This window comes from Littorina saxatilis, linkage group LG13, assembly GCF_037325665.1.
Source record: "Littorina saxatilis isolate snail1 linkage group LG13, US_GU_Lsax_2.0, whole genome shotgun sequence".
In the NCBI taxonomy this organism is placed as follows: domain Eukaryota; kingdom Metazoa; phylum Mollusca; class Gastropoda; order Littorinimorpha; family Littorinidae; genus Littorina; species Littorina saxatilis.
In genome coordinates this window covers 25,660,386-25,684,285 of record NC_090257.1, presented here as the reverse complement: position 1 = coordinate 25,684,285, position 23,900 = coordinate 25,660,386, and the positions used below count along the sequence as shown (strand labels likewise).

Here is a 23,900-nt window from a genome sequence, read left to right as displayed (position 1 = left end):
AAAGACAGGGCAGAAAGACACACAGACACACAGACACACAGGGGAGAAAGACTCACGTCAGAGACAAGTTTCTGTATGAACGGCATCATGCACAGTCAAACAGACACGCAGACAGACAGATAGACACACAGACAAACAGACAGACAGACAGACAGGCAGACAGACTAACAGACAGAGGGGATACTAACGTCAGACACGAGTTTCTGTATGAAGGGCACCATGCCGGCCATGTAACAACAGACAGACAGACAGACAGACAGACAGACAGACAGACATACAGACTAACAGACAGAGGGGAGACTCACGTCGGACACGAGTTTCTGTATGAAGAGCACCATGCCGGCCATGTAACAACAGACAGACAGACAGACAGACAGACAGACAGACAGACAGAGGGCATACTCACGTCAGACACGAGTTTCTGTATGAAGGGCACCATGCCGGCCATGTAGTGGAAGATGTCCACCAGCTCTTGGTCCACGAACTGCAGAGTGAAGGCGTCGTCATACTGCTTCTCCTGGATCGCTGTCACCTGTGTGATATACAATGTTATTAGCACACCTGTACTTATTGCTTCAATGTTAATACTATGCGTTTTCGTGAATCGCTGTCACCTGTGTGAGCCAACACTGTTATTAACACGCCTGTACGTATTGCTTCTATATTAAGACTATGAGTTATCCTGGACCGTTGTCACCTGTGTTCACCAACATGTTATTGCTTCTGTACTAATACAATCCTGGGAATTTGTCACCTGTGCGCAGCAACAATTTCCTAAACACACATGTATTAATAGTTTGTACTGATACCCATTAAGCTATGAGTTATACTTGTGTGCGGTTTTTACCTGTGAACATATTTATGCAAACTGATTGTTACCTCGTTAAGAAAACAGTCTTTAAGATTAAAAAATAACAATAAAACGTTACTTTTATTTCCAAGGTTATATCTTAACAGAAATTGCACAGTTAGCTACCCAGAATATTGTGTGGATAACTCAAGATAAGAGTTTGGTTGTTGTTCTTATTTTGTTTAAAGTGTTGTTTCGAGGGAAGGAGAAACAGAGTTTAAACTGTAGAGGGAATGAGTATAACCAGGGACGGGATGGGTCTGGGGGAGGAAAGATGAGGGATGGTGGAGGGTTGAAAGGCGAAGGAAGAAGGATGCAAGGGAGGGGGGGTCACAGGAATAAGCTGGAAGTGACCACCAATAGATAGGGAGCGGCAGTGCCAGTCAGTGCAGCGGCAGCAGCGCAAGCAGCAACACGCATTATTTGCTTTGGAGAAAAAACAGAAGGTTATATCTTAACAGAAATGGCACAGTTATCTACCCAGAATAGTGTGTGGATAACTCAAGATAAGAGTTTGGTTGTTGTTCTTATTTTGTTTAAAATCATGTTCTAGTACCATGAACACTAATTGTTTTACAGAGAGAGTGTTGACAAACATACCAAGATTGTTGTCTTCTTTTTCACATAACTTCATTCCTCATCAATTATCAACATTGCTCTCACTCCTGCTTTCCTGCTACCCCTCTCCCCCCACCTCCCCCTCTCACTGAGCATAAAGTCTTCTTTAAATTCTGAAACGTAAATTTACAGCATCACTAACCCTAAATTTGGGTCAGAAACAACAAAAAATACAAACAAACTAAGAAACTTTAAACAAAAAAAAGATAAATACATTGACAGCCGAGTCAAATACAAAAGAGACTACTAAGGCTTGTCTTGCCGAAAACCGAGACGGGTCGCGCTCGCCTCCGCGAAGCGTGTGAACGTAGTGCCTATTTTCTCCAATGGTGAGCACATTGTAAGTGTAAACATAACATATCTATATTTTTGGATTCAGGAATTCATGAGCAATACAAAGCAATCAGTTTAAGTCCGTGAGTGAAAATTCGATTTTAATGACAACTTCAGTGAACAAACAAATCAATTAAATTTTAAGCTTTCGAGCGGACATTTTTTGAATGCAATCTAATAGTCCGGACTGAGTCAACGAATGTTTAATAACAATTTCAATCAATTTGATTAGAAAAAAAGGGGGTGACATTGCCGCCTCAATTTTGCCAAACAAGAAAATATAACGTCATCAAAGAAATATATCGAAAAAAATGACAAATACATGTGGAGCTTTTATCTTGGAGAACTCAAGAGCAAGTTTCATTAACATCGGAAGGGTAGGTTTCTAGGAACCGATGTGCATGCACACACACACACACACACACGCACACACACACACACACACACACACACACACACACACACACACACACACACACACACACACACACACACATTCATATACACAAGAAAAGTGCAAGCTTAACGTTGAATAAAACAGTTTAAACCAAGCTTAACCGAGAATACGACCAGAACAGAACAGGTACTGAAAAGAGCGGAAGAGAAAACGAGCAGATGAAGAAAATTGCGAAAAGCAATTATTGTACAACACCAAAAACTTTTCAAACATGCACAACATCGAAGAAAACAGTGACAACAAGTGAACATTGAAACGAATATATTCAAAATTATGACCAGGTGTGGGAGAGCGCTTATGAATAATCAAAGAAATACAAGAAACATTTAAACAATGAATTCATTACACCAGCATCTTACATTGACTGTGTCTCCGTTCCTCTGTGCGACCAGTGAAAGAGTGAATAGTAACATTGTGAGCAGTAACATTGTGAGCAGTAACATTGTGAGCAGTAACCGTGATTCTCATAAAACAAACCCGAGACAAATATACTGCTAGCTTTCCAAACCCACAATTAAAAAAAAACACAAGAAAAGTGGTACTGTTATATTATATTGCAAAAAAACAAAAAAATGTTGTATACAATCCAATCTGCCTTGACGACGACCTCTCGATAAAGACCACCTGCCTATTATGACCAACCCCGGCGAGGTTGTTTTCAATATACAGTTCACCTGTTTATTGCGACCACCTGTCTCTGACGACCGCTTTGGGTCGGCCCGTTGGATGATGGTCGTTATAGACAGGGTCGACTGTCCCTCCATCTATTTTCGAAGCAGCGATCTCAAGAACCGAAACGAAGTGTTCGTCCTTTCTTCATCTTGGTTTTTCGTGTGTGTATTGTGTTCATCAATGTTCAAGCCACAGTTATTCCTGTGAAAACAGCTCTGCCCATAAGCTCAGAACTGCGCAGGCTTTTACCCCTTCACTGCCTTAGGACGGGTATACCCGTCATGCACTGGTGCATTATTTCCATGATTAGATACTAAAAACAGATTCTTGGTTCAATTTCCTTTAAGAATAACATAGGTTTTACTTTCCTACCTACTGCCAGTTTGGAGCTAGAATTTTTTGTGAATTATTACACCCCAAACTCCAATATTCCCTGGCAGTCAGGAAGTTTTGATTGGCAGCGAAAGGGTTAAACGAATAGTCCCTTCACATGTTCACATCAATTTCTCTTTCTTTTCTTTTTTTGTGTGTTTGTTTTCATTACATTAGTACTAGTGTCCCGTTGCTAGAAAAAACAATTCGGGTCGCTTACTTCCTCCCAGTTGAAAAACATAGCGGCAACAAGAGTCGCGCTGCCCAGATGCGTGCGTGTGAAGGTGTAATATCAGCCACCTGCCCTTCTGGCACAATGACCGAGGTCTTTTACGTGCCACAGTGTTGACACGGGGTTGGGTCATGGATACCGTATCTGAGTCTGCAAAGTTGGCTCTTGATTTGAACCCGTGACCCGAGCATAATGAGTGATGGCGTGTAGATGTTTATAAGCTGATCAACATTTCCTTGAAAGTATAATGATTTGCCTTGCTAATTCATCTACAATCATTTTCCTTGTTAGAGAAATAAACCATCGTCAGCGATAGATGTGGATGTTCATTACGCAGTCTATAACTGACCTGGTGATAGTCTAAACTATTTCTGTTTAGTGTCCACTTGCTGGGACATTCGGGTCGCTTATTTCCTCAGAATGAAAAACTTGCACTACCCAGGTGTGTGCGTGTTATGTTAACAGCGTAATAATCTACTTAGAATGTCCATGCCCATTAGTGTGTATGTACAGCTCGCATGCTAGTCAAAACGCTTATTTTAGTTTCTACGTTCAACTTTGTCAATCCCCTTACCATATATATACGCAGCATGTGCAGAGCCAAGTCTCGTATATGAGTTAGCAGCATGGCTTATTTTGTAATGTAAATGCTTTTTTTTCTCAGTCTTCTTTCCTTTTTACACAACTTTTTTCGCGTTTAGTTCAAACATGCCTTACGCTAAAACAGTAGCAAGCAAAAAAAAGAACCCCCTTTTAAGACCTGAAAAAATCTACAAAAATCAGGTCTTAAAGTGAAGGGAGTCTTAAAATGGGGGTGGGAGGGGGTAATTTACAGAGGTACTGAACAGAAAATCTGAGCAAAACGGGGTCTTAAAAGGGAGGGAGTCTTAAATTGGGGGGTCTTAAAAGGGGGGTTCCACTGTAAACCTGAAACTGCCGTGGTGCGCCAGGTGACCTGAAGGCCCGTGTCTTCCGGTGACTCTTGAGCATTCAAACAGTGAATTAGATTTAGAAAGAGTTCACAAGAAAAACCTTAAAAGATGCGACAGACTGCAATGCCAGCAGTGGCTGCATACCAGAAAGAAAAACATAATCAGACATTAATCTTATCAAAAACGAGTCCAACAAGTTAGCAGAAGCATCGCATGTTTCACAATTTCATGTATTTTGCGTTATTCTGTTATCTTTATTTTCCTTATTTTTTTTTTTTACAATAGTAACATTTATGAGTCTCCCTGGTTCAGAATTGATAAGCCTGGATCACTGATAATTCTTTCTACGCTGCGTTAATGTTTCAGTGATAATATCTTGATAACTACCTTCTTCAGCTGGGCAGTTGTGTATTTGAGGCCCCTCATGGATTGGTCATCATCGCTTCCGTTCTCTTGCTTCTTCATATACTCATCTGCAAAAAACAGACATATGTTGGTGACTTTTGCAACATACAGACATTTGGTGACCTTTGTAAAATGCGGACATTTTAGTGACTTTTGCAAATACAGATATTTTGGTGACCATCGAAAAATACAGACATTTTGGTGAATTTCTTGCATTACAGACAATTTGGTGACTTTCGCAAAATACTGACATTTGGTGACTTTCGCAAAATACTGACATTTGGTGACTTTCGCAAAATACTGACATTTGGTGACTTTCGCAAAATACTGACATTTGGTGACTTTTGCAAAATACTGACATTTGGTGACTTTCGCAAAATACTGACATTTGGTGACTTTCGCAAAATACAGACATTTGGTGACTTTCGCAAAATACAGACATGTTGGTGACTTTCGCAAAATACTGACATTTTGGTGACTATCGCAAAATACAGACATGTTGGTGACTTTCGTAAGATACAGACATTTCTAGTGACTTTCGCAAGCTACAGACATGTTGGTGACCATCGCAAAATACAGACATTTTGGTCACTTTCGTAAATGATACGAACTGCCTGAATCGACTGAGTGGAAAGAGACTTCAATTTTGTTCACACACAAAAAGACAGAAAGAACGCTCTTTTTTACTTTAATAAAAACAGACGAATTAAAGGCACCTTCCTCCTCGCGAGAACCATTGTGTAAATCACCATGGAAACGGCAAGGATTTTAACTGGGATAATAGCATCATCCCACTTGGACAAATACCACGAATTTGCAGTCTGGCTGTATTCGATGCGGAGAGGGATTGTTTTTGCCGCACTAATTATGTAAAGCCTGATATTAATTGGATGACGCGGTCGACTTTGCACTTCACGAAGCTCGCTGCACAAATCTGCCCTCTTTCATTTAAAAAGGTACTGACAAATTAAATATAACGGAATTATTTCAAAAATTCTACATTGACAAAAGTGAGGCATAATTGACAGCCCAGCACCCGTATCCACTGCTCCATCCACATTTGAATTTCGTTCCGCTGCCAGACTTGTCGATATTTACAGACGCTCCAGGGGGGGTTGTCGGGTCGCTGTGGTGGGCTACCCTCTGAACATGGCACTGCACAACTGCCGATGCCCCCCCGCGGGTTAGGGGGAGTCCCATATTGGTTGGGACGAGAAAGAATTTACCCGATGCTCCCCAGCATGTCGTAAGAGGCGACTAACGAATTCTGTTTCTCCTTTTACCCTTGTTAAGTGTTTCTTTTATAGAATATAGTCAATGTTTGTAAAGATTTTAGTCAAGCAGTATGTCAGAAATGTTAAGTATTTTGTACTGGAAACTTGCATTCTCCCAGTAAGGTAATATATTGTACTACGTTGCAAGCCCCTGGAGCAAATTTTTGATTAGTGCTTTTGTGAACAAGAAAAAATTGACAAGTGGCTCTATTCCATCACCCCCCCCCCCCCCTCCCCCCCTTTCCTTCCGTCGCGATATAACCTTGAACGGTTGAAAACGACGTTAAACACCAAATAAAGAAAAGACAGCTGCCGAGTCACTTCGACGGTGTTCAGTAGTGGTACTGTCCCGGGCCAACGGACGCAGATCCCTACCTACTATGCCTCCTACTAACGACATTGAGTTAAGCCGCGGAGCCAGACTGAGTAAGCGTCCCCTCCAGAGAGCAGACCGCCACTATACGTCCCTCCGTCGACCCCCCCCCCCCCCCCCACACACACACACACACACAACGTCACACGTTGAAGACTGACAGCAGAACAGTGTGGAGATGAAAATGATATTGTTCACCAAAGAGTGTCAAATGTACATTACCTGCCAAGGCGTGAAGCCAATAACCGGTGAGAACGTGTTCAATCCGAGCGTAGGCCTCGAAAGCAATGTCATCGCTGTCCTGATTAGAGACAAGAAGAAAACGTGATGATGAAATAGATAAACGTGCTTTCCATTCGGTAAAAGCCTAAATCAAAATATTCACCGACTAGTGCACACAATGCGAATGAGAATATTCTTATGGTATGCGCGTGCAGAGAGATATGGTAAGAATAATGGTACCTCCCCCTTCCCCCACCGCACCCTCACGCTTCCCCAGCCACCCCTAGGATAAAACTACAAACAGAACAAGACACAGACACGCAGAGTGACAGACAGGCAAACGACTGACAGACAGACAGACAGACAGACAGACAGGCTGACACGCAGGCAGGCAGACAGACAAACTGTGAGACAGACAGACAGACAGACAGACAGACACGCAGGCAGGCAGAGAGACAGACAGAAAAACAGACATACAGGCAGAGAGACAGACAGACAGGCAGGCAAACAGACAGACAGACAGACAGACAGGTTGACACGCAGGCAGGCAGACAGGCAGACAGACGGGCAGACAGACAGACAGACAGACAGAAAGACACACCGAGAGAGCGAGAGACAGGCAGAGAGACAGAGAGACAGACAGACAGACAGACAGACAGAAAGACTGGCAGACAGACAGACTGACAGACAGACAGACAGACAGGCTGACACGCAGACAGGAAAACAGACAGGCAGAGAGACACACAGACAGGCAGAGAGACAGATAGACAGACAAACCGACAGACAGACAGACAGCCAAACCGAGAGAGAGTGACAGGCAGAGAGACAGACAGACAGACAGACAGACAGACAGACAGACAGACAGACAGACGGACGGACAGGCTGACACGCAGGCAGGCAGGTAGGCAGACAGACAAACAAACCGAGAGAGAGAGACTGGCAGAGAGACAGATAGATAGACAGACAGACAGGCTGACAGGCAGGCAGATAGACTGTGAGACAGACAGACAGACAGACAGACAGACAGACAAACAGACAGGCAGGCAGAGAGACAGGCAGGCAGAGAGACAGACAGACAAAAACAGAGGCTGGCACGCAGGCAGGCAGCATGGGAGACAGGCAGCCATGCAGACACTCAAACACACATACCCCCACCCCACCCCCCAGACAGACAGACAGACAGACAGACAGACAGACAGGCTGACACGCAGGCAGGCAGGTAGGCAGACAGACAGACAAACCGAGAGAGAGAGAGACAAGCAGAGAGACAGACAGACAGACAGACAGACAGACAGGCTGACACGCAGGCAGGCAGACAGGCTGACACGCAGGCAGGCAGACAGACAGACTGTGAGACAGACAGCCAGACAGACAGGCAGGCAGAGAGACAGGCAGAGAGACAGACTGTGAAACAGACAGACAGACAGACAGACAGACAGACAGACAGGCAGGCAGGCAGGCAGAGAGACAGGCAGGCAGGCAGAGAGACAGGCAGGCAGAGAGACAGGCAGAGAGACAGACAGACAGAATCAGAGGCTGGCACGCAGGCAGGCAGCAAGGAAGACCGGCAGCCATGCAGACACTCAAACACACATACCCCGCACCCCACCCCCTAACCCCCATCAGACATACACATGCACACAAACATACAAACACTTACTCTCTCACTCTCACTCAAACAAGCACGCGTTTTTGTTGTGATCATAAGCTTTGAATATGTTTATGTCCATATTTTGTTTTTAGCTTTTGCAACCGCTTTAGAACTTTGCCGTTTTAAAGCAAAGAAAGATCACAGAATAATGATTACCTTAACTATTCAGACACAAGTGCAATGGTTCACTTAAATATGAAATAATTACAACAAACGAATTTTAACGGTGCTCTTTACACAACTGTCATTTTTGTTTCGTCGCTGTTGACAGGGATGGCCAAATCGCAACATTTTAACTCGCCAGTCGGGCGAGTAATTTCAAGAAAGTCACTAGCCCGGCAGAAATGTTGCTGGCCCGGTACATGTATACCAAACTTGATCTTCAGTGTTTATAATTATGGCTTTAACACTCTACAGTACAATCAACAGGGTTGCATTTGACCAGAATTTTCATTGGCCAGCCGGGCGAGTTGCCAGGCGGTGTCTACCAGCCCGGCGGATTTTGTACTCGCCCCTGGCGACTGGGCGGACGATTTGGCCATCCCTGTGTCGTGGTATTGTTGTTGTTCTTCAAGACAGGAGCATTTCAGACACCAAGTTAGGGTTACAGTGCTGTTTGACATTCAAACTCCGACGCCAAATGCTGAATTGTATAACTTTTACGACGAGCTGCTGTAGGTAGCTGACTGGGATATTCCACTGAAGTACGAATAGCTTAATTGTACTTGCTGAAATCACTCTTCTCTGTTGGTTTGACCATCGGGTCTTTGTTGATTTGTTTGTTTGCTTGTTTGTTCGTTTGTTTATATATTTGTTTGTGTGTCTGTTTATTTGTTGGTTGGTTAAGGGGTTTTTTTCTCTCTTGGTTTTCTTTTTATTTATTTCTTTGTTCCCCTCGTGATATTTCTTACTAGTTTGACACCCATAGTAACAGTATCCATGCACTTTGTACTAATAACTCTTACCCTTTGGATCATCTCTCCTTTCTGGATATAGTATTTAACAAACATTGTACACAACAGTATTTTTACATGTCATCCTCATAGCACCCAAAGCTTGCTCATTCTAATGTAAGTACTAAATCGCAAGCCTCAAGAGCAGTATATATAATATGGAACAAAACGACAACGATGTAAACAAGAAAAAGATGCACATTCACACCCAGATAAAGAGAGAAATACACACACAAAACACAGACACACATTCAGACACATAGAACAACAAAAACACTGACACAGACACAGACACGCACCAAGATACACAGACATACAAATACACAAACCCTCATACACACATACACAGAAATGCAAAATCACTGAAAGAGACATTAATACAGAAACACACAGAAATACAAAATGACTGACACAGACGCTCATACGGACACACGTAGACATAAAACAAGTCGCGTAATGCGAAATACATACATTTAGTCAAAAACTTGTCAAAATGCAAAAACGCCCAATAAGTAAAATAATAGGGCACTCTAATGCGCAAGACGAAGCATAATTATGATTTAAATGAACAGGACAAATATGTTTACCTCCAGCTGCGTGAAACAGAAATGAGAGAAACATACAGTCTCAGATGCATTATTAAAATAATGTGTCACGGACAGACAGACAGACGGACACACACACACACGCACACACACACGCACGCACACACACATACACACACACACACACACACACACACACACACACACACATACACCTCTCTCTCTCTTTCTGTCTCTCTGTCTCTGTCTCTGTCTCTCTGTCTCTCTCTCTGTCTCTCTCTCTCTCTCTCTCTCTCTCTAGATCTCTCTCTCTCTCTTTCTCTCTCTACCCCACACACACGCAGCGTGACAGCCTACCCTGATGACCGCATGCAGACGGAAGACGGTAGAGGGGTCATTGTTGTCAGTGGACAAGGAGACACCTCCCGACGTGCTGACCGCCAGGTAGCGTCGTGTACACATGTGCACGATGCGACACTGCTGTTCCCACTTCAGTATACCACCTGTAAAAATTAATTTTGGTCACATAATGCAAATATATCGTTTGTGGTGTCTCACCTGTGAAAATCATTTTTGGTCAAATGTTATGAATATTTTCTTTGTGGTATTAATTTTGGTCTCAAAATAGTAATGTATTGTTTGTAGTATCTCACCTGAGAAAATCATTTTCGGTCACATGTTATAAATATATCGTTTGTAGTATCTCACCTGTAAAAATCAGTTTGGTCGCATGCTATAAATGTAATGTTTGTATAGTATCTCACCGGTGAAAATCATTGTTGTCTCATACTAAACATTGTTGGCAACGTTATAAGATGTTTGATCGGTTGTTGACAGACCCGCTTTTTTGTCGGTCCGAGGGGGAGCATATCGTCTTTTGTTTCATATTTATTGACCAAGGCCGAAGGTTGATATGCCCCCCAACCCCCCCCCCCCCCCCCCCCCCCCCCCCCCGAGGACCGACAAAAAAAAGCTAGTCTGACAACAAACCACCAAACATCGTTTTGGTCATCATTTTGGTAGTGAGAAAATAAGTGCCAAATCAACACAGGGAGCCATGCTTTGAAACACGAGTTCCGTTTTGATAACACATGGTTTGGGGCCCCAGCACGGCGTGTGAAAGCAACTTTCTGTGTTTTGAGTTCATAAAATGTTGGGATAAATATGTCAGGTTTGAGGATGCACAGTTCTGTAAGTTCCTCTCAGTATTCCACCCCCTCGGTTTTCAGTTGTAAATATTATGTTTAGTGATCGAATGTGGAAGCTACGTTGGGTCAAAGGTAACAGAAGATTTGCGTCGTGCAGCGAAGGAAAGAATCGCGATCTTGTTTTCGACTCATTGCCTCTTTATTTTTCATTAGACCTGTCATTCTGCTTGCTAGATGTTAGATGTTTTCATATCTTGTTGCTATGTTCTTTGCTTTTATTATTATTTCTTATTTTGCGCTTCGTTTATCGATACAACGTCTTGTGCACGGGTCAACATTTGTGTGTCAGGGGTCAATTGGTTTGACTTGAACTTGACGAACATTTCTCCGAACGTCTGTGTATCGAAACACAGATACACGCACTCCATGACTTGGTAAGAAGACAAAACATATCGCTAGGTTTCATTTGCTTGTGATGAGTGTATGACCTTTCATGAAGTAGTTTTGTTGTTTGTTTACTTTTGCCAGTTTGCCAGTTCGTTTTTGGAACTTTGCAAAGCAGTGTCGTGTCGTCTGTTTAGGTCTGGGGAAACGCCAATGAAAAGAGCCGAAGAATCCCAGAGCGTTTCTGTTGGGTTTGCTTTTGATTATCCATGTATAACCTGCTTCCTGCAACTATGGTAACCGGGGATTTATTGCATGGGGAACATGAGATTTACTTCCCATGTGTCTGTGAATGAAAACTGGTGAAAATTATGACAAACGTATTTAACCCCGAGTAGAGATGATCGCCGCAAGCTCATTCTCCAAGGCACTTTCGTCTCTTCTAACACACTGACTACTTACAAGCCGACTGATCGTAATGATGACGACGTACACGTAAGTTGGAAACTTCTGCTTTACTAATGGATGAATGGATGGTTGGTTGGGTGGATGGATGGGTGGGTGGATGGATGGGTGGATGGATGGATGTAGGGGTGGATGGATGGATCGACTGGTCGGCAGTCTGATTGATTGATTGATTCATTCATTGGTTGGTCGGGTGGTTGGTTGATTGATTGATTGATTCTTTGGTTGCTTGCTTGCTTGCTTGCTTGACTGATTGATTGATGGATTGATTGAATAATGAATTGACTGACTGACTAATTTACTGATTAACTCATTCATTCCGACATCCATTCATTGTAAAATACTTCGGATGATTTTTCAAGAATGTAAAAGTCTGACAAAAGATAAGAAGACTTTGTACCTGACACTGGGCCATCCTCCAGCTCTATCTGCCAGAAGGTGACGGCGGAGCTGCTTGGGAACAGCGTCCTGGGCCTGTTCGGGTCCACTGGGCGAAGCCTCAAGTGAACTGGAGCAAACAGGACAGACAAACAACTGTAAAACCAGAACTAAATTAATTTTAAAAGAAAAATATGAAAAGAAAGAAAGAAAGAAAGAAAATAATTCAGCTAGTTTCAGTATTAGTTCCTGTGTGTATGTGATTGTGTGGTTACTCAAATCCCATAGTAAACTTGACATGTAAATTTTGTGATAGGGGCCAATTAATGAATGTCTTTTGTGTGTGTGTGTGTGTGTGTGTTCGTCAACCGACATATGTGGGTACGAGCCGCTGAGGTGGTTGTAAGAAAACCCGCCTGGTTCAGTGGTTGGGGGCTGATTGGGATTTCTGATTTACCGGCCTAGCCAAAAAGTTGAGGTACACCCCATGTAACATGGTCATTTGCAAAATAAAGTACAAGCACTTGTTGACGTTTATATTGAGTCTTAAAATTTGCAGCTTATTACAAACAAAAACCATGGACAGTTGTATCAAATATTAAATCAGTGTTTGTGTATTTATTAGGTTGGAGCAAGGGGAGAGCCAGTCCTCCTCTGGTGGCAGCGAGGAGAAAGATTGACCTGATGGAAAAGTTTGCTAAACCGGAACTACCCTCTTCCACAGCAGAAACATCAGCTTTGCCATCTTCTGACCAACCATAAGAAGATACAGATACTTTGCCATCTTCTGACCCATCACAAGCAGATATGGATACTGGTACTGTGCAACATCACTCCGCTGACATGTGTTGGGCTTTTGTCAACATTGATCAGCTCAATCTATTGCTGAAAGGTCTATATCCTGTACTGAATGCTTGTCTGATAGCAGTCTGATTAAGAAAGAAGGTGATGCATCAGCCCAAGGATTTGCACAGGCCCTGCATCTGGAGTGCATATGAGTGTCCATTCAAGTCTGCAGTTGTTTACTCTTCTCCCGGTGTTTGCAACGCTTCGGGTGGTAAAGTTGCATTTAAAATAATCCGCGTATGACCATGTTGGTACATGGAAAGGGACATTCAGCTTTACAGAAATTTGCTGCAGTGTTAGGATTGAGCACAGAAATACTGTAATTAAAATGTTGCAACTTTTGAATGGCTTGATAGCTTTGTTCCATTTGTGTATATATATAATTATGTAATGCTGTTGATGATTTGTGAAGCATCATTTCTATGCAATGGAATAAGAAATCAGTGCATCCGTTGGGTTTTTATGAGTCTGACAGTTTGGTTCTGATCAATATTTTCATATCAGCAGAAACACAGATAATTGACTTTTTTAATGTTTTCATATGATTTTTTTTTTAAATTAAAAAAATCTGATAATTTGATTATCAAATCATTTCCCCTTCATAGTTAAAGTGTTATTCTGGTTAAAAAAAAACACCCCATTAATTCAAGCTCTACTGTGGTACTAGTTTACCGGGGTACTAGTGAGACTCTTTTACAAGCTGTTTTCTCTACATGTAATTTGAGACAAAATGTGGTAATTAAAATGTTGTAACTTTTGAATGGCTAGATGGATTTGTTCCAATTTTGTATATGTTGTTTATGATTTGTGAAGCACCATTTCTGTGCATGGAATAAGAATACAGTGGATTCCTTGTGTTTTTATGAGTCCGACAGTTTCGTTTTGATTCATATCTGCACTAACATAGATGAGTTTTCAAATGATTTTTTTTAAAAAGTCCGGATAATTTGATCGTCAAATCATTTCCCCATCATAGTAAAGTGGTCATTCTGATAAAAACATATGAATTCAGGGTGCACTGTGCTACTTGTTTTTGTAGGTACTGGTTCAAATCTTTAAAATGCTGTTTTCTCTGAATGTAATTTTCAGACAAAACGCTATAAAAATGTTGCAACTTTTGAAAGGCTTGATGGATTTGTTCAGTTTTTGTATATGTTGTTTATGAGTTGTACAGCATCAGTTCTGTGCATGGAATAAGCGTTCAGTGCATTGGTTGGGTTTTTATGAGTCTGACAGTTAGGATCTCATGTATTTTTCTTATCAGAACTGAACCGGTAACTGAAAATGCTAAATTAAAATAATATATTGCTTAGAAATGCTTTTCGATGCACAGAATTATTAAACACACACATATTGCTGCAAAGAAGAAAAATTGGATCAAAACATGCACTGGTTCACAAACTGCAACATTTTAAAAAAAACACATTTTATAACGTTTTTCTCACATTTTGGTGAATAAAACCCCCAAAAATTGCTTTTCACTCAAAATTTAAAATGGTTTCCCTTAATTAGGTTATTCTGCTTGCAAAAATCAAACAAGCAGCAAGCTGTTTCCAAAATAAAAAAAAAGTGCTTGCCTACCCTGTCTCCCCTTAAACCAGAGTTCTTTTTGAACAAAAGCTTATGCATGAAAATACCGAAAAATAAGTCAGTAACTGGTGGGTTTTTGTTGTTGTGACATTTGTTCGTATCAAATGGAAGCTATCAAGAAAAGATGGTAATGGATTGCTTACCATCTTCTGTGAGTTCGTCGTCAAAAAGTCCCTCTGCGACCAAGTAAGCCTCCATCTCTTTGTGGTAGAACCGCATTGGGTCGCCCACCTGTTGGAAATGCATTCACGTCCATTTGTTAAACTGAGATGTGTCCTCATATCTACAGGTGTCGGACGAGAGAATAATAAGGGAGAAGACAGAGTGCTCGCTCGTTCTGCTCATTCGTACACAAGTCATCCCTATTATCAAAAGTATCAGCTACAGTCTGTCCGGGCGGCTAGCAAAGGACGTTTTTAATCATCAAAACAAAATCAAAGCAACTGTTATATATAGTGCTTAAGAGGAAAAGTTGTTCCCGACGATCAGTACTATCTTTTGACGAAATGGTCAAGTACTATCTATAATCGTTTTTGCTCTACCCTCGTAAATGTTTGAGTGATACGACCAAAAACGGGTAAATTTCAACCCAGAACGAGCCCCAGTAATGCACCCCACTGACCTCTCTACTGTGCCGGGAGCATATTTTTTTCTCACTATGTCCTATGAGCGTGATAGTTTTAAAAAGCACGAGAGTTCAACCGAATATATTAAGATGTGACATTGAGCGTGGGGCTCTTTTCTGGTATAAATGTGCGTGGTTATCCTCTTGATTTGCGAAAATGTACCTGTACAGGGCTTAAACCATGTCAGTTTGAAACAAGGGATTAGTTCTCGTGCAAGTTTGTATATGCACTCTTGTTATTTTGCTGTTTCATTTTGATATATTAAAACTACGATATGTAACCTCTACATGTAGTCAGCATATCTGTATTCAAACTAATCAAAGGACCAATCTCAACAAGAGGCGAAGCCTTCAAGGCTCACGTAAGAAATCGACAAACAGTAACACAAACTCAATCACTCCGTCACACACACACACACACACACACACACACACACACACACACACACACACACTGACACACACACACACACACACACACACACACACACACACACACACGGTAAGCATAGGTGACACTGCAAGAAAGCGAGACACTAGATCTAGATCTGTCTGTCTGCATGTAGCCTACTTACAGGGACACGACTGCCAACTAGTCTCGGCCCGCTCAAAATAACAATGACCGAGACTTTCAGTAATTCCTTCGCGTGACGTCTAACCCTCTTACGTCATAATGTGACGTCTTCAAATGACGAAATGTTAAAGTTTCTACCACAGACATACACACGCACAAACAAACACACACACACGCACACACGCACAAACGCACAGACAGACAAAGTTACGATCGCATAGTCTACACTTACCTTGATTTTGTTTTCATCATCATCCGTTGGTTTGTACTTGCGATACAAGGTAAAGCCAGATTGTCGAACAGACAAATTCAACTCAAAACTGGAAGAAGAAGAAAAAATCGGAATAGATTAACATTGAAGGATAGCCTGGAGATAAATTCATAAAATATAAAAAGAGTGCGTGCCTAATTATTAGGTTAAAAAAAATGTGTTTATATGACTTTATTTCACTGAATTTGGTACACTCTGTACAACGATTCGGTCTTATCCTCAAAACGAAACCCTCTGCCATAGGGTAAGACATCACTCACACACACAGACACACACAGACACACACAGACACACAGACACACAGACACACACAGACACACACAGACACACACACACACAAACATCTGGCTACAAGTTGTCTTATAAATCCATTCAATCAATCAATCCCACACGTTGCTTTATCAAATCAAATCCAATTGTAATTCAATCAAGTTGGCGTTTTAATGAAACAGATCCTGTGATTGGTCAGAATGCCCCAACTCATTAAAAAATTACCGGTCATTGATTGTCGATAACCACTCGCTAAAAAAGCCATTAACCACCTGCTGGCGAGGCGCATTGATACAACCTCAACTAGTCTCGGTTAGCTTTGAGGGTCATTTTACAAGTAGGAAATAATATGAAGGCCAACGAAATACCGAGACCATAAGGTATGTGAAGTTATGACGTCGTATACGTGACGTAAGTTGATGCATGAATTCTTCCGGACTACGTCAGTCAATTCCAAAGATCGCTTTTGTGATGAAAAGAATTAGTTTTAGAGTTTGCTGTCCAGAAACCCGTCAAAAAAGAAGGGAAAATGTGTGTGAAAGAAAACAAAACAGGAGCAGAGTGATTAGATAGGAATACAGAGACATATTTCTTGGGACTTGACCCTTGCAGGTAGGTGGACTGAAAGTAGTGTGTGAACAGAACAGAACCAATTCTGTCTGTTTACCTTCGCATGAAAGCAGGAAAGAGATCGTCGTCAGATTGAATTACAATAACATTAACATGCTTCCAGTTGGAACTTCTCGGTCTTCATCGTGGATTGACGCCCTCCCAAAGTCTAATTGAAGCCCTCAGTCGCTTCGCTCCGTCGGGCGTCAATCCACGATGACGACCTCAAAGTTTCAAATGGAAGCATGTTAATGTGTAAATAGAGATTATAAATCCTACATACGTGAGAGAGACACCCGTGAGATAATAATCGTTCAAATCACACGTGCATTTTCAATAAAATACACGTAAGTACAGTATGTAGGATAAACAGAATACTACATGGCTTGCTGTTCCGTACCAGATTTACACTCGTTGCTTTTTCAAATAGTGAACAGCTCGCTTTCGCTCGCAGTTCAATATTTAAAAAAACAACTCGTGTAAATCTGGTACGACACAGCAAGCCATGTAGTATATACTACATGGCTTGCTGTGTCGTACCAGATTTACACGAGTTGTTTTTTTAAATATTGAACTGCGAGCGAAAGCGAGCTGTTCACTATTTCAAAAAACAACTAGTGTAAATCTGGTAAGACACAGCAAGCCATGTAGTATTCTGTTTATCCTACATACTGTACTTACGTGTATTTGACTGAACATGTCTTGCAGTAGAGGCAGCTAAATTGAAGACGCTTGTTTTGGAACCTCGATCTCTTCTAAAGCCTTGTGCAATCTATTACGTCAAAGCAAAGAAACGTCACTCTGAAAGTGTGGCGTGACGTGTTAGTTCTAAAGATTCATCGAGGGTAATTAGCGAGCGCAATTTTTGTTTCTATAATGACGTTTGTCTCGGTGACTTTGGCATCGTAAGCAGTGGAAAAACAGGTCCCTGCCAGACTTGCTTGACATAACCTCATTTACATGATATACACACGTGTGATTTGAACGATTATTATCTCACGGGTGTCTCTCTCACGTATGTAGGATAATTATTGATTCACTCTTTAAACACAATGCCTAAACAGCCAATGACGGTCAAAGACTTGACCATGTACGTCCAGTGATGTACCTGTGGTGGTAGACTGACTGCTGACCAAACAAGGTCTGGCCCACGTGCAGGAACTGACCAATAGACTTGACACTCTCCAGCACAATCTGGTCGTCCACTTGTACCTGGACAGGTGAAATAGTATATCACAGGTAATTTACAGGTATTTCAATGGCCTCTTATCGAACGCCAAAGAGCTACGAGGGTAATGAACGCTGCAGTCAGTACAAAGGTGTTAGAATGCTTGAGGTCAAAAGCAACAGGCTATTTTTAAACTAAAAACTCTGAACAGAAAACTGTTTTGCTTGTCACTTTGACTGTTTGTGTTTTTTTGTGTTTGTTTGTTTGTTTGTTTGTTATTAAGGTTGGACATTTATTACATTTAGTCAAGTTTTGACTAAATGTTTTAACATAGAGGGGGAATCGAGACGAGGGTCGTGGTGTATGTGTGTCTGTCTGTCTCTGTGTGTGCGTGTCTGTCTGTGTGTGTGTAGAGCGATTCAGAGTAAACTACTATACCGATCTTTATGAAATTTTACATGAGAGTTCCTGGGTATGATATCCCCAGACGTTTTTTTCATTTTTTTGATAAATATCTTTGATGACGTCATATCCGGCGTTTTGTAAAAGTTGAGGCGGCACTGTCACACCCTCATTTTTCAATCAAATTGATTGAAATTTTTGTAAAGCAATCTTCGACAAAGGCCGGACTTTGGTATTGCATTTCAGCTTGATGGCTTAAAAATTAATTAATGACTTTGGTCATTAAAAATCTGAAAATTGTAATAAAAACTTTTTTTATATAAAACGATCCAAATTTACGTTCATCTTATTTTACATCATTTCTTGATTCCAAAGACATATAAATATGTTATATATGGATTAAAAACAATCTCTGAAAATTAAAAATATAAAAATTAGGATCAAAATCGAATGTCCTAAATCGATTTAAAAACAATTTCATCTTATTCCTTGTCGGTTCGTGATTCCAAAAACATATAGATATGATATGTTTGGATTAAAAACACGCTCAGAAAGTTAAAACGAAGAGAGGCACAGAAAAGCGTGCTATGCAGCACAGCGAAACCACTACCGCGCTGAACAGGCTCGTCAGTTTCACTCCGTTTTGCACAAGCGGCGGACTACGGTCATTGTGAAAAAATGCAGTGCGTTCAGTGTCATTCTGTGAGTTCGACAGCTTGACTAAATGTTGTTATTTCGCCTTACGCGACTTGTTGAAGCTGTTACGAAGCGGTTTACTCGTATTTGTGGTAATGTGTATTGTTGTAAATAGAATAGACTATAGCGATGGTCAGACATTGGAAAGGGCTATAGGCTGCATACCGTCGCGTTGACCGCAGTTGAACCTTTGTGTAACTGACAAGGTTTTTCACGTGCAAGTAATGCAGGCGACAGCTCACTGGCAATGTCATAGCAAAAACGACTTTGTAAAATCAGTCGCCGTCAAGGAGCCAAGCTCGACTCATGTTTTTCGTAACACGTTAGCAGACGGGCTCCTGTTTTAGGTATCTGACTGAAGAAGGATGAAGACTGACGAACTTTCCCTATCAGTCTACGTGATATCTTCCATTTTCATATTCATGCCAGGCCGGCGACTGTACTAAATGTTGGCTTTACACTCTTTTGAGGTATGTTTGAAACCGGTTATATTTTCATGTCATGCTGTCGTATGTGAGAAGAGTGACTGTTTCTGTGTTTAATGTTATTGTGTAGGCCTAAGTTATTGTGCTACACTGCTTAAACATGTGAGGGTTTTACGTAACGTTTTCTTGGCTTTAGAAAACAGGAATTAACGTGTAAATAATTATATTGGCTCATGCAGCTTAATATGTTGGACGAGTGAGTATTTTTATTGTGCGAGTGAAAGAAACTAAAGACAAGTTGATTTATGGACTATAAACTTTACAGTGTTCCAACTGGAGGGTTTCATCGACGGAGGCTGAACTGAACCAGTCAACTGCGGCTTGATGTACATGACCATGGCATGGAGAGCTGGCAGGGTTCTACAGTTAGCCGCCGAGACGAACTGGAAGGATCAAGGACTACGTCAAGCAATGGTCGCGGTGTCGTGAGGACTGGTGCATCCTTGTCAGTCGTCTGAAGGACTTACAGCCATACCAACATCTTGAAAGCCGAAAGATGGCAGTAGGGTAACGTACAGTAGAATACCTATTCGTCTTACCTGTTAAGCTGCTTTGTTTGAGCCAAAAGGTGTCTGCGTCTTGGACTGTAGAGTTTCTTGCGGTGTTGTCGGCCTAGGGTACTGGTCGAAGCCCGGAAATGATTTTGTGATGTAAAAAGCTTTGTAAACTAATAATAATTAGTCTTGGCAGTGTCAAGATCCATTTAACACCAGGTTTTTGCGTGTGTGAGTGCGTGTGCGCTTGTGCCTTGTAAGCTACGGTAGCGGACAACTATTCAGATTACATTCAAGTCTGTAAACAAATACTAAATTTATAGAGTGGTGTAGAGGCATTTATGATTGTCTAGAAACCGGCCAATAAAGGACCATAACATCTGGCGCAATAAGGGCTATACCACTCCATAACAAATGGCGCCCAATAGTGTTTGTTTGTTTGACCCTTTAGCAGTATTGTTTTCTATCTCAAGGCACGTGCGCTTACACGGGTGTGAATGATTGTTTTGTTTGTCCTGTTTGTCCAGTAACATTTTCAGATTTGATTTGATTTTTGATTTGATGTGTTGACTGGTATATTCTTGCAAGGCCAAGGTCTTACTCGAGTTTCGTTCATGATATTTTTTTTTTTAAAACAGCTTCTGAACATGACCTATATATAATTCTTTTGACTTTTTGGATAATCTCTGATCGAGATTCAGAAAATTTCATCGTTTTTTCAACAATTCATTTTCTTTTGAGGAAAGGGGGTGATGTTACGAAGCGGTTTACTCGTATTTGTGGTAATGTGTATTGTTGTAAATAGAATAGACTATAGCGATGGTCAGACATTGGAAAGGGCTATAGGCTGCATACCGTCGCGTTGACCGCAGTTGAACCTTTGTGTAACTGACAAGGTTTTTCACGTGCAAGTAATGCAGGCGACAGCTCACTGGCAATGTCATAGCAAAAACGACTTTGTAAAATCAGTCGCCGTCAAGGAGCCAAGCTCGACTCATGTTTTTCGTAACACGTTAGCAGACGGGCTCCTGTTTTAGGTATCTGACTGAAGAAGGATGAAGACTGACGAACTTTCCCTATCAGTCTACGTGATATCTTCCATTTTCATATTCATGCCAGGCCGGCGACTGTACTAAATGTTGGCTTTACACTCTTTTGAGGTATGTTTGAAACCGGTTATATTTTCATGTCATGCTGTCGTATGTGAGAAGAGTGACTGTTTCTGTGTTTAATGTTATTGTGTAGGCCTAAGTTATTGTGCTACACTGCTTAAACATGTGAGGGTTTTACGTAACGTTTTCTTGGCTTTAGAAAACAGGAATTAACGTGTAAATAATTATATTGGCTCATGCAGCTTAATATGTTGGACGAGTGAGTATTTTTATTGTGCGAGTGAAAGAAACTAAAGACAAGTTGATTTATGGACTATAAACTTTACAGTGTTCCAACTGGAGGGTTTCATCGACGGAGGCTGAACTGAACCAGTCAACTGCGGCTTGATGTACATGACCATGGCATGGAGAGCTGGCAGGGTTCTACAGTTAGCCGCCGAGACGAACTGGAAGGATCAAGGACTACGTCAAGCAATGGTCGCGGTGTCGTGAGGACTGGTGCATCCTTGTCAGTCGTCTGAAGGACTTACAGCCATACCAACATCTTGAAAGCCGAAAGATGGCAGTAGGGTAACGTACAGTAGAATACCTATTCGTCTTACCTGTTAAGCTGCTTTGTTTGAGCCAAAAGGTGTCTGCGTCTTGGACTGTAGAGTTTCTTGCGGTGTTGTCGGCCTAGGGTACTGGTCGAAGCCCGGAAATGATTTTGTGATGTAAAAAGCTTTGTAAACTAATAATAATTAGTCTTGGCAGTGTCAAGATCCATTTAACACCAGGTTTTTGCGTGTGTGAGTGCGTGTGCGCTTGTGCCTTGTAAGCTACGGTAGCGGACAACTATTCAGATTACATTCAAGTCTGTAAACAAATACTAAATTTATAGAGTGGTGTAGAGGCATTTATGATTGTCTAGAAACCGGCCAATAAAGGACCATAACATCTGGCGCAATAAGGGCTATACCACTCCATAACAGAAGCTTTATTTGGGAACAAATTAAATTTCAATTCATGCTAACAATTACAATTACACTGTATTGTACTTTACATTAAAATAATTAAAACTTTTCTTCGACGTTTTAATTTGTTTGTGAGTGAGACAAAACAACCACAAGTGGGTGTGTGTGTAAGTGTGTGTGTGTGTAAGTGTGTGTGTGTGTGTGTGTGTGTGTGTGTGTGTGTGTGTGTGTGTGTGTGTGTGTGTGTGTGCGTCAGTGCGTGTGTGCGTCAGTGCGTGGGTGTGGGTGTGAGTGAGTGTGTGTACCCAGTTCGGTGAGCACTCGGTTTGGTTGTTGTGTTGGAATGTACTCAAGCCAAGCAACATTCCTGTGCACTGCACGTGGTTGTAATACAAACTTCTGTCTTAAGAGTGTTGCTGCACACTATCCCCAGGGAGAGCAGGCCGAAATTCTTGGAGGAAATTCCCCAAGCACAATAATAATTATATGCCAAATAGCAAATTAACATACCACATCACCCTCGGCTTTGACTTTGTACCGGGGCATGATCCTGAACTGGGCATGCTTGGCGTTTTCACATTGCAACTCCACCTGCAGAGACAAAGAGAGAGAACTCCTAATTATATCATGTACATTGTTGTCCGAAACATCCTTTAACCACTCCTTCCCACCTGCAGAGACAAACAGAGATATCCTAATTATCTCATGTACATTGTTGTCCGACACATCCTTTAACCACTCCTTCCCACCTGTAGAGACAAACAGAGATATCCTAATTATCTCATGTACATTGTTGTCCGAAACATCCTTTAACCACTCCTTCCTACCTGAAGAGACAAACAGAGAAATCCTAATTATCTCATGTACATTGCTGTCCGAAACATCCTTTAACCACTCCTTCCTACCTGCAGAGACAAACAGAGAAATCCTAATTTTCTAATGTACATTGTTGTCCGAAACATCCTTTAACAACTCCTTCCTACCTGTAGAGACAAACAGAGATATCCTAATTATCTCATGTACATTGTTGTCCGAAACATCCTTTAACCACTCATTCCTACCTGCAGAGACAAACAGAGAAATCCTAATTATCTCAAGTACATTGTTGTCCGAAACATCCTTTAACCACTCCTTCCTACCAGCAGAGACAAACAGAGAAATCCTAATTATCTCATGTACATTGTTGTCCGAAACATCCTTTAACCACTCCTTCCAACCTGCAGAGAAAAACAGAAAGAAATCCTCTGCATATCATGTGAATAGACGACTTTCTGAAATAGCTCCGTCGGGTTTGTGTGGATTGTGAAAGAGTTAATACCCTTGTTTTACCTCTAACAAATTAAGTCACAATTGCTCCTTTCTACGTGTTTCCGACACACCCCTCGATAGTGATTGGCCCCTCTAATGTTTGTCAAAGGAAACGCAAGGGTGTTCACTCCTTCACAACCCATACAAACCCGACAGAGTTATTTTCTGAATTCGTCTATTGTTGTCCAATACATCCTTTAACCACTCCCCTCCCCATGTACATTTATTTCTTT

General features: G+C 41.5%; 1 protein-coding gene across 1 annotated transcript in view; it reads right to left on the bottom strand.

Annotated features, from left to right (window-relative positions):
• LOC138945839 (inositol 1,4,5-trisphosphate-gated calcium channel ITPR3-like) overlaps nt 1-23,900 on the bottom strand; it is a 183,155-nt gene that overhangs the window by 139,717 nt on the left and 19,538 nt on the right. Inside the window, exons 9-17 of the mRNA XM_070317353.1 lie at nt 22,870-22,950; nt 18,158-18,261; nt 16,132-16,219; nt 14,844-14,931; nt 12,287-12,394; nt 10,247-10,392; nt 6,741-6,819; nt 4,854-4,939; nt 407-532 (exon numbers count right to left, since the gene is read on the bottom strand). Coding sequence (XP_070173454.1) covers nt 407-532; nt 4,854-4,939; nt 6,741-6,819; nt 10,247-10,392; nt 12,287-12,394; nt 14,844-14,931; nt 16,132-16,219; nt 18,158-18,261; nt 22,870-22,950 — 906 coding nt within the window. The remainder of the gene's footprint in view (nt 1-406; nt 533-4,853; nt 4,940-6,740; nt 6,820-10,246; nt 10,393-12,286; nt 12,395-14,843; nt 14,932-16,131; nt 16,220-18,157; nt 18,262-22,869; nt 22,951-23,900) is intronic.